Source organism: Myotis lucifugus, unplaced genomic scaffold (assembly GCF_000147115.1).
Source record: "Myotis lucifugus unplaced genomic scaffold, Myoluc2.0 scaffold_84, whole genome shotgun sequence".
NCBI classification, from domain to species: Eukaryota; Metazoa; Chordata; class Mammalia; order Chiroptera; family Vespertilionidae; genus Myotis; species Myotis lucifugus.
This window is the reverse complement of record NW_005871132.1, coordinates 3,883,963-3,885,177: the sequence shown is the minus strand read 5'-3', so window position 1 is coordinate 3,885,177 and position 1,215 is coordinate 3,883,963. Positions and strand designations below refer to the sequence as shown.

Here is a 1,215-nt window from a genome sequence, read left to right as displayed (position 1 = left end):
TTCGTTGCTACTTCATAACTGTAATGTTGCTACTGTTATGAATCGTAATGTAAATATCTGATATGCAGGATGGTCTTAGGCGACCCCTGATGAGGGGTACAACTCCCCATCACGTTGTACCCACAGTGTGCGATGGCTACAGTGGCATCGTGTAAAGAAATACTATCACACGCTAGGAGAGAGGAGCAGATTCCACTCCATTTTAGAAATCTTAGGTTTTATTTGTATGCTTTACACACATAATGTATCATGATTTTAAAAAAATATATACCAATGTGTTAAGAGGATTTACTTCCTTTGATCTACCTATTATGGGCAGCTCATTTTACGAAGTTAGTAAACCTTGCTATTCAAATGGTCGAATGCATAATGTTTAGCCAGTCTGATTATAAATGCAGATTACAGACGCCAAGTCTTTCCCCCGCCTCTTTGAACCCACACTAGCCAACCACGGAGGCGGGAGGTCTGAGGCGCCAGCGAGAGCCGCTCGCTCCCCGCGACTCTATGGTCCGCAGGTTACTCTCATCACTGAGAACTCGATGGTTCCGGGGCGGGCTGGGAGGCTGCGTTTGAAGACCGCGGCGGGAAGATGACAGGCACACCTGTCACCGGGCCGGGTTTCTCCCGAAGGGGAGGACGCTGGAACTGTGGCTGTCGCTGAACAGCCGGGAGGGGTTCGCGATGAGTCTCCCGCGCCGGGGTGGGAAGCGGCGGCGTTCAACATCAGACTCGGACTCCTTCTTGGGAAGCAGCGCTGACCGCAGTGACAGCCGCCTGCTGCCCTCGGAGCCGGTGCTGAGGCCGCCCGCCCGTCTGGACCGCAGCTGGTAGGTCAGTGGCCGCAGCGAGATCGAGACAAAGTGAACTACCTGGTCTCGGGTACAGGTTTGATGTGCGTTGGTCTTTAGCATTGTAATAGCGATGGGAAATAAATGAAGTATTGGTGAGTTTGAAATTAAAAAAAAACCATTTAAAAGTTGGGGTTCAATCATGATACTGGGAATTTGTAAGGATTCCGCGAAAAATGACGGTCGGTTAAGGACGGTGCTCCCTATTATAGAGTAAATCTCTAAGATAGCAATGGCTATAGCCAGTAACCCGAGACGAGTTGATGGAAGTGTGGAGCAGTAAAAGATATAAACTCAGGTATAGTGATTAGAGTAAGGGTGCAAATAGTGAGAACAGAAGATGTAGAGAACGTATACTATGAGTAAC

The 1,215-nt window shown here is 48.7% G+C and overlaps 1 protein-coding gene across 1 annotated transcript in view; it reads left to right on the top strand.

Annotated features, from left to right (window-relative positions):
* The first annotated feature begins 564 nt into the window (after window positions 1-564).
* Window positions 565-1,215, top strand: part of POLQ (DNA polymerase theta) — a 91,412-nt gene continuing 90,761 nt past the window's right edge. The window contains exon 1 of the mRNA XM_023755804.1: window positions 565-827. Coding sequence (XP_023611572.1) covers window positions 682-827 — 146 coding nt within the window. The 5' untranslated portion in view covers window positions 565-681. The remainder of the gene's footprint in view (window positions 828-1,215) is intronic.